This window comes from Rousettus aegyptiacus, unplaced genomic scaffold (genome assembly GCF_014176215.1).
Source record: "Rousettus aegyptiacus isolate mRouAeg1 unplaced genomic scaffold, mRouAeg1.p scaffold_m13_p_1, whole genome shotgun sequence".
Classification (NCBI taxonomy): Eukaryota; Metazoa; Chordata; class Mammalia; order Chiroptera; family Pteropodidae; genus Rousettus; species Rousettus aegyptiacus.
In genome coordinates this window covers 178,933,277-178,946,043 of record NW_023416284.1, presented here as the reverse complement: position 1 = coordinate 178,946,043, position 12,767 = coordinate 178,933,277, and the positions used below count along the sequence as shown (strand labels likewise).

The following is a 12,767-nucleotide window of genomic DNA, read 5'->3' as shown; positions in this document are numbered from 1 at the left end:
CAGAGGCGGCACCTTTAATCGGGTACAAGATTGAAACGCCCACAGTGTTTCCAGAGAGAGAGACACCGCGCCACAGCGAATGGCCGACATGCCGAAATCGGAAGATCTATTAATATTGGCAAGCCTTCTTAATCTGAGAACAAGAAGTAGTTTATTCTTTGGTTGCTCTGTGCTCTAAAGAGATTTGAAACTTCTGAACGGGTGTGAGGGCTGAATTATTTTCCATTGTCCAGCCCAATTTTTGTTGCACATCAATTATACACAAGGTCTGTTGTAGACACAGGGGGCAGAGCATAAACAAGGCTCAGTTTCAGCCCCCACGGGCTCAGTTTAATTTATAGCAAGACCCTGGATTTATTTTGAGAGATCATTTTTCTTTGCCCTTGGCATTAAAAACCAAGAGAAAGATTTGCCCTAAGCAAATAGAATGCCTAGAAACTTGACGAGGAATTCTATTCTGACTTCGAAAAGAAGATAAAACACAACATTGAAGAGAGGGAAAAAATCATAGCAAGGCGGTTAACATTTGGGATTAATAGCAGAAAAAAATGTGAGAATAATGAAGACATATTCTAGTCGATCGATCTACATAACACATTTAAGTTTGAAACTTTAGACTTCTGAAGTACAGAAATCCTGATTTACCTTTTCATTGTAGCGTGCACAAACGTCTACATGCCTGACCCCACTCCACCTGCTACATACTTTTTCTGGCCGTTACTATTTACATTTGTAAAAGCGGAGCTACTAATAAAAATCACTGTGAAGATCATATTCCAAACATAAGAATTTTATCATTCTTCTGACAAACAGCTGTCAAGAACTGTTTGGTTTAAATACTTGAGATGTATAAAACCACAGAATTTTCTGATTTTTCTTCCCTTGTCCTGCAACCAGAGTGAATACACGACTTATCTGGCTTGTCTAATTTTGGCACCACCGATACAGTAAAAACCAGTTCTCAATCGGGTACAGTAGCCCATACACTCACACAACTTTGTTTAAGCAGGAGGAGAGAGAAAGCGAAAAAAACAAAAGGTGGCTGAGTAGGTGCACAAGAATTAAGGTTGGAGTGGGGTGCTATTCAGTAACTTTGGAAGATTTCACCCAGGAAACCTTCTGCACAGATCTGACGGTCACAGAGGGGTGCCGAAGAACCGCCTCCAGCAACAGAATTCATTTCTAGCACATCACAGTCACGCGGCAGCTTCGACTCTGTTTGCGATCCATGTCCAAAAGGGAGAGTTCTTAGTGGCTTCGCTTTCAGCATTTCTCAAGGACTAATTAAATCCTCATTACTACCTTCTAATTATTCAAATACTATGGGATTACGCTAAGGAAGTCCCTGCTGGCGCACTAGATGAAAAGGGTTAAATAACTATGTTGAATTTGAGAATCCAGATCTAGTTCAGACCTTCAGAAAACCACCAGCCGGCATTAACATGAATATTTAACTAGACACCACTGTGAAAATTAAAAGGGAATTCAATTAAAAGGTTTTCAAAAAATTAATTCTGACCTCTCTACATCTGTCCAAATAAATAAGCCTTCTTGAAACGTTTTCACCTAATTGCTAATCCAATAAACTCGAAGGGCATTTGCTAGTTTCATTAAGCTTAACGTTTTACAGGGGTTAAAAATGTGATCATTTTGATGTTAATAATAATTATACTTACTTATCTACTCGGATGACTATCCCGTACTCCCTCCAAGCCCTCTTGGAAAACAGAACAACATGGACAGAAGCCGATTCCTAATGCTCTTTTCACATTTTCAGATATACACGTTAAACATTGAGAAATGAGGATAAAACTAACCTAAACTCGTTAGCTACAATTTTCTTGTAAAATTTATTACAGCATTTTAGGATTATCTTAAGAGTTCTTCCAAAGACTAGGTAGCATAATATATACTACTTCATTTTTTCGGTGAGATGCTTTAATAGCAATTCAGTAAGTCGTTACGTGAGGTTTATAGATGAGGTTTATGGAGAAGGATGTTTAAAATAAAAACCAATGGCAAATGTGTTACAGAATGCTCAACTGAAATCTTATCCTTTTTTACTTTCAAAGATATCAGTAATGAAGAAGTTAACCCCACAGAATTTCAACGTTAATTAGCGAGAAGTTCCAGCACCATATAAACTGCAAACAGGAGAGTACCACATCGCGCTTTAGGTTGGAAAGTGCATGCAAACACCGAGGAGACACCACTGTGGAGGAATCAGGAGGCCATTAAAATTTAAAGCGCTTCCTTGTTTCTTTTTTTTTTTTTTAAGTAACCTATGATGGCCACATCCATATTTACTTGGACATATCTTTTACGGAAAACATAAAACTACAAAAACTGTTTTTTTGTTTTGTTTTGTTTTGCCTGTGCAGAATGTGGGGCAGCGGGTCTGCAGCTGCTGTCCTTCCACAAACGCAACCCCAGAAGCACCAGATGACGATGCTGGGCTGGGCGTGGGGGTGGTGGGGGGCACCGCGGGGCCGGGAGAGGCCCTGTTCCAGACACCTGGGCTGTGCTCTGACTCTGCACTCGACCTTGGGAAGAGGATACGGCCCTGCAGTTGCCAGGGTGGGTTAGATCCTAGGACAGGCTCAAGTTTCCAAAATTCTCCTGAACAGGGGGTACAGTTCTCTAATAGATGCTCTTCCTGACTGGGGCTATGAGGACCGAGCAGGAAAGAGGGACGGCAGAGCTGAGTTCCGCTTCTTGAGCCTGGAGGGACCCTGGGCTCCAGGGTGGTAGTCAGCAAGGCTCTCCCCCTTGAGGGCTTTGGGGGGCGGGGACCAGAAAACCGCATCCCCAAACATAAGTGGGCTGCACCTCTGGCTCTGTGCAGCTGTCTCGGAGCAAGTACGTTTCTACGTTCTTCACCAGTAGAGAAAATTTTTCTCCTGTGGGTACATTAAACAAAACGTGTTTATCTGTGGAATTGTATTCTCTTATCCTCACCTTCTTATTAAAACAAAATAAGTGTAAAAGGAACTGTTCATTTGGTTATTTTAACACTTAGCAATACTGAAGCTATGTTTTCGTCTATCTAGGTCCGTGGTTTCTGAGAATAAATACTTTTTTTTTTTAATAAAACGATAACTCATTAATACATTTTTCCCCTCTCTGCTTCTCTCATCACTTCCCTAAATAAGGCAGCGGTTGGGGGGAGATATATCAACTGTCAAGGCATAAATGAATTTAAATTAAGTTTCAAAACATGGGAATCAACACTGGAGAATTTTCTAGCAAGTGTTTTCTTAGATCTACTTTGCACTGTAGCTACTATTGGTACACAAGAAATAATGGTAAAAACAAACAAAAAATGTTTTTATTATTGTACCAAAGCATTAAGATGACTGTGTCATTTGCCTTTAAAGCATCAGATCAAATGTCATTAGGAGCTAACATTTATTCCTAGATTTTAACAAATAACAAAGCCTTTTAGAAAAAATTCTTGCTCCCAAATTTTTAAGATTAAACTAATGCATGGCAAAGCATCATCTAACAGTCGTTCAGAAATATGAGGTTTTCCTTTTCAGTGGGTTGTCCAACCAACAAAAGACACACAAGACATGCATGTAACGTCTCCTGCACAATCTTTCAGAGAAAGGCTGGGCAACGTGTTCATAAAAATAAATTCGGATTTAGCAGATTATAAAATTTATATTTGCTATTGAAGGTGATGGTCATTGTAACTAGCCAGAGTCTTATGTATCCATTATCGGTTACCAAAACCATACTACATATAATAAAGATAATCAGAGGTTAAAAAAATAACAGAAAAATAACATCAAGATAGGCGTTTCTGTGTAGGGACATCGGAGGAAAACCCTAGATTTTGCCTCCCAAACACCTTCGTTAAGTTAAAAGTCTAGCTATGCGTCCTCATTGCCATTTCATCCTTGACATTTGGTTTACTACATTTTCGAATTTCTTAAAAACGCATTAGTTGGAAGGGGTTGGGGAAGCTCTTGTTGGAAGATCTGGGAGGGTTTTCTCTTTTTAGTTCCCGGTGTTAAAGATTTGGATTGTAGAACTTTCAAATGAGGCACCTCTTACCCTTCAACGCCTGCGGAAGCAGCAGAGCTCCCCCGGCGGGCACGGAGTTACGGGGCTGGCCCGGAGTGAGTGGAGCCAGCATTCCGCCCGCCCCGCTGCGGGCCTGGCCTCCGCAGGCCTTCGATGCGGGACGGCTTCCTCAGTCCCTTCTTCTCCACCCTCCTGCCCCAGCAGCAGTGTGGGTGCAACCACGGCCCAGAAGAGGGGTGTGGGGAGAACGCCCGCTCGCTTGGCCCTAGCGCCTCTCCACGAACTTTGTGCCATCTTCAGATGACCAGCGCCGTATGAGGGACCCACACAAAACAAGCAACGAGAGAGAGGACGCGAGCTACAAGACTGACAGACAGGAGGGCACAGGGGGAAGCTCAGGGAGACAAGTGCACCCATCGCACGGTCATTAAACGCAGCATCCTTAGAGAGCACTGTTCCTCAAAGTGTGTTCCGGTCCTCGGATCAGCAGCGTCAGCACTACCTGGGAACTCGTCAGAAATGCAGATTTTAAGTGTCCCAACTTAGAGCTACTCAATCAGAAATCTGGGAGTGTGGCCTAGCAATCTATTTTAACATGTTCTCCAGATGATTCTCGTGCACTCCAACATTTGAAAACCATCAACTACTGCATTATTAAAACACATTGTAGCATCTTGATGAGAGAACTGAAGTATTAACTATACATTAAATTATAATAAAATTAAAAATGTAAAGGTATCAGAAAATGAAAATTGCATTTTATTCCTACTAAACATTAATTTCAACACAAATGATGTGTAGATAAGGTTATTCCATCTTTTTGTTGGTGTTACTTTCTAAAGAACATGCTGAGTTTTTAACATGTAAAATAACTAAAACCACATAATTCTAATTAGAGGCAAATCATCACCTGCATAATTCACATAGAAATAATTGTAAACATTAGGAGTTAAGAACTTTAAATACCAGCTCCCAACCTACCGACTTCTGTCCTCTGGGCTGGTGTGAGAGGCAGGGGGGTGAAGGAAACGGCATCGTCCGCGGGCTGGGCAGGGCGAGCTCTACTCACAGACGGCGGGGCGTGACTTGGCACAGCACCAGATGGTGCAATGGCCTTGTAGACCCTGGTCTACCCTAATCTGGCTTAAAACCACTGCACCACCACACCAAAGGCAGCTTGACCACTGAAGGGGAGGGAGAAGTCAGGTGTAAAGAAATGAAGGCCGAAGGCAATGATACATGGGGGTCAACATGCAGAACTGAGCTGAAGGTCAAAGCGTCGGCAGATGTGGGACCACCTGAAGGTTCATGGGCTTCAGGAAAAGTCCGAGTTCTTTTTTTCTGGCTCTGGCATGAACTAGCCCCTGAGAAGGAGGAACTTGTAAAGAACCTCTGTGGTCCTCAAACCTCCTTATTCATAAAGTGAGGTGATCAGACTGTCCGCTCCAGTTCTAAACTCCTACAATTTTATAATACAAAGTCTTACTATGTGTTTAAATTTTTAATATTAAATACCATGAATAACTGATCAAAACAGCTAAATGTACAAACACTCTAACATTCTACTTCATTAGAACCGATATCCAAACTGAATCATTAATAGCCATTTTTACAGAGCAAGGTCAAATATCAATCAGACTATCGTCGTGTGAAACTGTGCTCCGTGGTGCTCTGTGGACACATACGTTCTTTGAGTGCTGAACTGTGCTTTGGTAAAACTTCACCCAATCTGCAAGAAGGCATCCTTCTTTTCCATATTTGTTGTTGTTATGTGTAGGTTCTGGTTTATTTTGCTCATCTAATAAGGAAACATAATATCCTCTGAAAGGGTCTTAATAAGAATGTGCATAGGTAGGCAAATTCAGAAAAGCCTCATACACTCTGAACACAAAGGTAGGTGAGACAGCAATGGGAGACGAACCTCTTTCCTGTGGCATCGGCGACTGGCTCAAGGCAGGATGGGAACTCGACTCTGACTGACTCCCAGGCGGCTGGGGCGGCATCTGACTGCCTGCAAAGCACAGGAAAGGAACAGGGGATGGGAAGCCTTTGCGTTAATGCTGCCATTGTGCACAACCGAGACAAAGTTACATTTATTTAACCTTTATCATCATAAAAGGTATGGCCCCCACATAGGTGGCTCAGAAAGTGTATTTCACTTTTTACGTGGAAAACGGGGAGGAAACATGCATAAACACATTTAGCAGATGACCTCCAGAGAAGTTCAATTTCTTACTGGATGAGTTCCCAAACTCCCAGACAAATCAATTAGCGGCTGAAATCCCCCGACACGCACTTCTTCAATGCATTTAACAAATCTGAGACTGACGAACTGAACTCATCCTGCTGAGTTTAAAACAGTCTCTAAGTGGGCAGGTATGCACAGCGGCCCACAATTTTTCATTGTTAATATTTGTTCAATGTAGTAATAGCAACTGATGGCAAAAAAAAAAAAATCTTTATAATTAATCAGAGATTTAACATACTTACGAGAAGATTGCCATTAAAAAACATAAAACACAGGACTATAAAATGTAGTGTTTATTATCACAGAAGAAGGAAATAACTACTCTGCATCTCTTTTGATCTTTACTGCTATTAAAGCAATAGCACCTACTGATTTCCATTTATTTAATGTATGCTTAGTTTGTCTTTTCAAACTATGATGTAGGCTCCTTGAAAGAGGAATCATCTTTTAAACCTTTAATCCTTCCATTAGCATAACAAATATTTAAGAAATCTTGGTTATTTAATGGCCCTTATTCTGAGACTAGGAATTAAAGAAAAAGAAATGTATTATTTTATTAATTTTAAGAGAGACAATGAGTCACGTGAAGGCAGGAGACAGGATTTTGAAATGGAAGAACCATCAGAGGTACCTGATGATCTCAATTCACTTTCTGGCTCAGAGGTTTAGATGTATGTCTAAGGCTGAAAATATAGAATAAAAAAGGCAGTTGAACTTATTAGCACAATCCTCAAGGCACAAGCTCTCACGGAGTGGAAACCATGCTATTTTGTCTGCTGACTTCCCCCTTTGCTGAAATAAACTGGAAAGGCAGAAACATCCACAAACACATATACGCGTGTCTCCCTGCACACCCTCGGCTGTGGAGCCCGAGACCTCCTGGTGAAGGTCGTAATGCAAGCACTGTGTGTGACGCGGAAGGACAGCCCTTCCACGCCTCCACGCCACGGCAGCTCGGGTAACAGACCGGGTCGGGCACGGTCCCCCGAGTCTGTCTCTGAGGACAGTCACTCATTACCGATTCTAATAACGGTTGCATCTGGGACAGCCAGAGAGGCAGGGAGATCATTTTCCATTTCGATAATAGCTAGAAATAGTTGTTAGGAGTTGGTGCTGCTCACTTTTAGAAAAGAATGTAAAACTCGTGAATGTATTTCTGAGTGCTCCTGGGTTCAACAGCCAGACTCATTCTCAGACAAAGTGAAAACCCAGACCTGAATTCACAGACCCCGCGAAATGCGCTGTGAATCCACGAGGAGCTGCTCCTCCTGAGTTCCAGCCACAGCTTGTCGGATGAAACGCAGACGCCAGTTCAGAATTTGCTCAACCAGCCGTTTACTCTTAGACATTTGTCGTAAATTAGCATAAGACCAACTAATTAAATGTAAAGTAAAAAACACTTAACATTCAGGATGAAAATAATTTCAAGGGTAAACACTGGTCATCAGCTTGGCTACACACACACAAAGGTGCTATGTGTCTGCTCAGGGTCACGTGCTTCCTATGAGATACCCCAGGGCCCTAATCTACAGTCCACTTAGAAATTTAAAGCACTCTGCAGCCAAATCTCGACTTTTAAAAATGTCACTGGGGAATCGGCTGCACTAAGACAGTAAGTGCTTACATTATAATGACGGCTTCTGCATGACAGACTGGATTCATAGACTCGTGACAATAAAAACAAACAGTAATTCTGCGCTAATACAGGACACCACTACTTTCACTATGCGTGCTCAAGGCACTGCTCTTATGTACAATATTTCAACTAAAAATAAAAAGGGCTGTTAAGAAACCCATCTCATGAATTCATAAAGTACTGCCACATCCAAGCAGCGCTGCTGGTCGCTTGGTGCAATTCTAAGACAGATCTCTCTTTAAAGGAATGAGAGAATTCATTTATTAAATCCATCCCTTAAAGAAAAATCAAGAACTTATTCATGGTAGAGACAGGTTTGCCCGGACTGTTTTATGTTCTCCGTTTGCTTTCACCTCCACCTTTCCATCAACATTTCCATAGTTGCTGAGAAATAACTTCGTCCCCCATCGGCACGGATATAAGCACAGTCATGGCACATGATGCATCAGGAAACGTGTTTGACAAATGCAACACAGAAGACTCATTTGGGTCCAATGTCCATATAAGACAGCAGCTTAGAGCCCCTTGAAACAACTGAATTAAGTACACACCTTCGAAACAATGAATTTTTATATGATACATGTTTGTCGTAAGCGAAGCCTTTTAAACAAGATTTGGTAATTATTAAAAAATATTGCCATGCAGAATGAACAAACCAACTTTGTGATGACTAAGTAGGCTTTGACATTAACACTGAGTTTTTAAAGCTGACGCTTCTCCCTCGTCTACGGCTATATCCTTGTGAAAAACGCGGAGCTATTTGTTAGGGTCCGTCTTCCGTTTCGAGTTCCCTCCATATCCTAACTGGTTTTAATCGCTTGGATATTTTGGCGGGGATACGAAGTACTTCTAAAGTCAGACTGCTGCAAAAAGACACATGCGGAAGGGTTTCTACCGCCTCGTCCCTGCTGCCTTCTACTCCCATCTCTCCTTTCCGCCCCTTTCCCATCTGCCCTCTACATAAACAACCAATCTCCTTAGTTTTTGGTTTTTCTTTCTCATATATATAGTGCAGCTGATACATATTATCTTTCGAAATACATATATCTTTTGCATAAATGAGAAGATACCTGTATCTCCTATTATCTTCTTCCTTACATGAAGGGTAGCATATCCTAGGTATCTTTTGCGCTTTTTTTTTTTTTTTCACTTGACAGTATGACCTAGGAAGTACTGCCCACCAGGTTATAATATTCTCAATTTAAAAACAGGTCTACAGTACTCCCTTGGAAAGTGTTCACTAGTTTGCTCACCCACTCGCCTATGGACGGACACTCAGGCTGGTTCCAGTCTTTTGCATATGTATGTTTGTACCGTTTGAGGTCTACCTTTAGGGTCAATTCCTTGAACTGGGATTGTTGGGTCAAAGGTTATATATTTTAAAATTTCCTTCCATGAAGATCTGAAGCAGTTTACATTCTCATTGGCAATATTTGACCTGTTTTATATGTGAGAAATGTTACCTGATATTTTTGAGTTTGCATTCCTCTACTTCTGAGTAAGTTTGACTCTTCTTTCATGTTTGAGGGCTATTTTTATATCTCTTCTGATGAACTATTTGTCTTTCTTCAATTTTTCTATCTGGGGTTTTAACCTTTTGCCCTGAAATTTTTAAGATTTTTTTTATGTGTTGGGAATGTTGGCTCTTTATCTGTGGTGTTTGAGTATTTTCTCCTAGTGTGTCTTAGATTTTGTTTATGCTACAATTTGTAATAGAATTTATAAAAAAGTAGTCTAATTTAGCTTTCGTTATTTTTAGTGCCTCTGTATTTTGAGTCCTAGTTAGAAAGCTCCTTTCTGCACCAAGGTTGAAGAACAACTCACCCCAGGTTTCTTCAGGTGCATACTCATCAGTTCCTTCTTATTCTACCAGGAGTTTATTCCTGTGTGTGGTATGAGATATGGAGCTAACTTGATCTTTTGTGATGAGAACTTTTAAGATCTTCCTTAAAGAGTGTTTTAATGTCTTGTAAGGCTAGCCCCCACAAACCCCCACACCACTTTTTCTTTTTCAGTGTTTTCTAGCATGTTTCTCTTTCTATATAAACTTTAGTATCAACTTGTATAACTATATTAAATAGCTTATTGATACTTTCACTGTGATTATACTTTTACAATAAATTAACTTAAGGAGAACTGATGACTCTTGATTTCATTCTCAAGAATGGATGGCTTTCATTTGTTCAAAGTCTTCTTCAGTTTCTTCCAGGTACATAGAAGTTTTGCACATTTTATGTTAAGTTTATTCCTAAGCATGCCATTTCTGTTGCTATTACAAATGGGATTTTCTCTACTAGCATGTCTTTTAGGTGTTTACCTAGAGGAAGGCCATAGCTTCATGTATGTTAATTTTATATCCTGCTAACACTGCACTGAATTCTTTTATAGTCTGAATTTATCACTGATTCTCTGTGATTCTCTGCGTTTACTATTATATCATCTATAAACAGAGACACTATTTCTTCTACCATTCTCATGCCTCTGAGTGCTCCTGTCTGCCTGCGGCGGCCGACACCTCGAGAACACTGCTGCACAGTGTAGAGAGAGATCATCCTTCCCTTGTTTTTATCTTAGTGAAAATGCATCTAATGATTTTCTACTACACAAGGTACTGGCTTTAAAACTAAGGCACATACATTTTACTACGTTGAGAAAGAATCCCTCACCTGCTATTTCCTTGAGTGTTTCTATTTATCGTGATATTAAATTTTATTAAAGGTGATATTTTCCCCTCAAATCTATTAATATAGTATATAATATTCATGGATATAATATTGAACCGACCTTGCCTTCCTGGAACATCGCCACGGTGCATTATTTTCTTGATGTACTGTTGGATTTTGTTTTCTAATATTTTCTTTTTAATATTTACACTATGATAGGTTTTGAGGGAAATTTTTTCAATTAAAAATAGCTTTTAAGAACTGGATCGAGATAATCATCAAACTAAATATTCTTAGTGACAAAACACTGGAATTTTAGTATCTAACAGAACTGAGGGTAAACGGGCTAATATGCATGTCACGTTTTTGTTAAATCGGCACATCCGGGCATATCTGAGTCACAGTGGATGAACTGAGGCATGACTGGACCACAGCGTGACATGCTTCACGGAGCAAGATGGCGCACAGTCAGCACTACCAAGTGCATGTCTGTGTCTTTCCACAGGTAACGGTCTGAACGCGCCCCACAGTTCTCATTGTACTTCTGCTTACTGTCTGTCTCATCTCACCACCATGCATGTTCCGTGAGCACAGAGAATGCTGTCTGTATCGCTCCCTGCCGTATCCCCTGAGCCAGACATACAGTAAGCATTTAATAAAGATTGGTCGAATAAACAAGTGTGTGGCTGATTACTCTAGAAACCAAGCCAAGGACTAAGAGTTAATTAAAACTTTATAAACTACCAGTAATTAGGTAGTTTTATCTTATTACTCTGATCAAGAATAGGCAAACTTTTTCTGTAAATTACCAGATAGTAAATTTTTAAGGCTCTGCAAGCCATATGTTGTTCTCAGTCACTACTGTTCAACTCATCTCTTGTGCAAAAGCAGCCCTAAGCGATACATAAACAAAAGAACATGAATAAAACTTTATTTACAAAGACAGGTGGTGAGCTGGATTTGACCCGAAGTGGTAGTCTGATCACCCCTATTTTAAATGATAGTAGTAGAAAAGAAACGTTCAGGGACACTTGCTCAAAAAGTCAATAAACACCCAATGGTATTTATTAATGACGACATACACCTGATGCACTCCTCATAGTTACCAAAGAGGCCTGCGTAAGCATCAGCAACAGCTAGGTTGGCGTCTTCTTCAAATCACATCTAGTGCAGGGTGCACTGGATTCCTCAGCACTTAACGCAAGCACAGTCCTAAGACTTAAGCTACAAGTGCATTTAGGAAGCAAATTTTTAGTGAAGTGATTACTTGCAGTTTTATTTTTCCCAACTTTTTATGGACAGACCAAAACAAATCGATCCAAACTACTGACCAGAGCCAATCACGTAAGTTACACTCTAACGCTGTTGTGTGGGGGTAGCAGAGAATACAGATAAGATGACTAGTATTTCCACGTTAATTCTTTATTAAGGCGAAATTCCCTGGGTTAATTCCTTCCTAATTTACTAAAGCACACAACTATAGGAACTCACTCAGTAAGAAAACCCTAACTCTGAACTATAAGAGCTTCTGGCAAACAAATCATTTATTCGTTGTTAAGTAATACGGTACTATTGCTATACAGTACTAATAGAGAAAGAAATTCCATTTTTTCAAAAGCTGTAGTGGCCAGAAAAAAGCATTTCTTCCCTTCATGCTGTTGCAGAAACAAACAAACAAACAAACAAACCGCTACCCTAGTATGGATTTCATTATCCAAGATGAAATAGTAATGTACTTAATCGGCATAGCGTATCTGGAGTTTGAAAGACAGACATTACTTGATCTCAGTTTTACTGCCAGGAATCCATTTTCCCCATCCAATTTTGCTACATTAGCTGACTTCGGGCAAAAGAGGATAAAGAGAAAGCAACATCTGGAATACATATTTATTTGTCTTACAAGTTCTTCTATAAATTAGAGATGGTTTTACTTGAATGTAAAAAATGAAGTACAAAAATCACTGAGTACTTACTATGTACAGGCGATGTCTTAAATGATATTCCTCCAGTAGTAATTCAAGAGGACTGGCTTCTTAAAATTAACATGAAATGACACGTTAAACCATAGAAACCTGGACCATTTTATTAGCCAATCTTCCTCAATAAGGATCCTTAGAGTACTTAGGGATCGTGAAGTGTTTGGTTACAAAGACTTGGGTCTTATTCATAAAGTCCTTGAAATGAACAAGGG

The 12,767-nt window shown here is 40.2% G+C and overlaps 1 protein-coding gene across 11 annotated transcripts in view; it reads right to left on the bottom strand.

The window, feature by feature from the left end:
- Positions 1-12,767, bottom strand: part of ARID1B (AT-rich interaction domain 1B) — a 376,686-nt gene that overhangs the window by 80,883 nt on the left and 283,036 nt on the right. For 10 of the 11 annotated variants that reach the window (XM_036223066.1, XM_036223086.1, XM_036223099.1 and 7 more), the window contains one exon: positions 5,951-6,040. The exons of the other annotated variant lie outside the window; for it this stretch is intronic. In XM_036223066.1, coding sequence (XP_036078959.1) covers positions 5,951-6,040 — 90 coding nt within the window. The remainder of the gene's footprint in view (positions 1-5,950; positions 6,041-12,767) is intronic. 11 annotated transcript variants of the gene reach the window in all.